General features: G+C 44.7%; 1 protein-coding gene across 1 annotated transcript; it reads right to left on the bottom strand.

Moving 5' to 3' along the window:
• Window positions 1-19: 19 nt before the first annotated feature.
• Window positions 20-881, bottom strand: LOC119593759 (cuticle protein AMP4-like; the record flags this gene model as incomplete). The annotated part of the gene is given in 2 exon segments (XM_037942771.1): window positions 20-514; window positions 734-881. Coding segments are annotated over 2 exon segments (236 nt in total), but the record flags the coding sequence as incomplete, so codon positions are not given.

Genomic DNA, 881 nt, shown 5'->3' on the forward strand with positions numbered 1-881 from the left:
AAACGGCACATTTTTTTAAATTTTTTAATACCAAACTTTTTTTTTCCAGTCATCACCGGTGAAACAACACTAACTCCGGCCACCGATGACAGCTGTTTATGTGTGTGCTTTAGATGATGTAGAGTAAAGGCGTAGGAGACCGTGATCATCTCTGGTTGTGTCACCAGCAGGGATATCCTGTTCATCGCCGTGCCAGCGGGGACGCCAGAAACCCAGGGAAAAGGGACCGAGGACAAGTACATGCAAGACCGGGCAAAGAAACTTAGTACCAACAGTGTAAATGTAGATAGTATAGGGGACAGTGTAGAAGGAACAGAGAGGTAAGAATGAGACGATGGACAGAGAGGATAAGCATCGGGCGGGATTCAACAGTTGACAATGGGCATTTATGTGTCTGTATGATGTGTAGACTGGGCGGGTGTGAGTTTAGCGGAGAATTTCGGACTCGGGTTGGAAGCCATCCTCATTAGCAATGTATCTGATGACAGCGAAACCACCGTCGGCGAGGGGAACGCTGAAAAAGGAGTAGGGTTAGTATTGGTATACTAATATACGTATCTGGGATAGTTTTGTAACGTGAAACTTCTGATGCGGAACATGTTACTAATTGGCTAACGTGTTTCCTTATATATACATAAATCTATATAACAAGCATACCTTACCCAGGAACGTGGACGTTCTTACTTTAAATAAAAAAAATAAAAAGGGAAATGAAACAGTAATAATTACTTACGTGTAGCTGCCTCTGATGTTGCTCTGTCCTGCGTCGCCTGGGGCTCCAACAGCGTCCACACTGATTCCATTGTCAATAGAGTAGGAGTAGGCGAAGTTGCCGTCTCCCTGGTTCTCGCTAGTCTCACTCAAGAGCGTAGCATCCTTCT

The sequence above is a fragment of the Penaeus monodon genome, chromosome 32 (assembly GCF_015228065.2).
Source record: "Penaeus monodon isolate SGIC_2016 chromosome 32, NSTDA_Pmon_1, whole genome shotgun sequence".
Classification (NCBI taxonomy): domain Eukaryota; kingdom Metazoa; phylum Arthropoda; class Malacostraca; order Decapoda; family Penaeidae; genus Penaeus; species Penaeus monodon.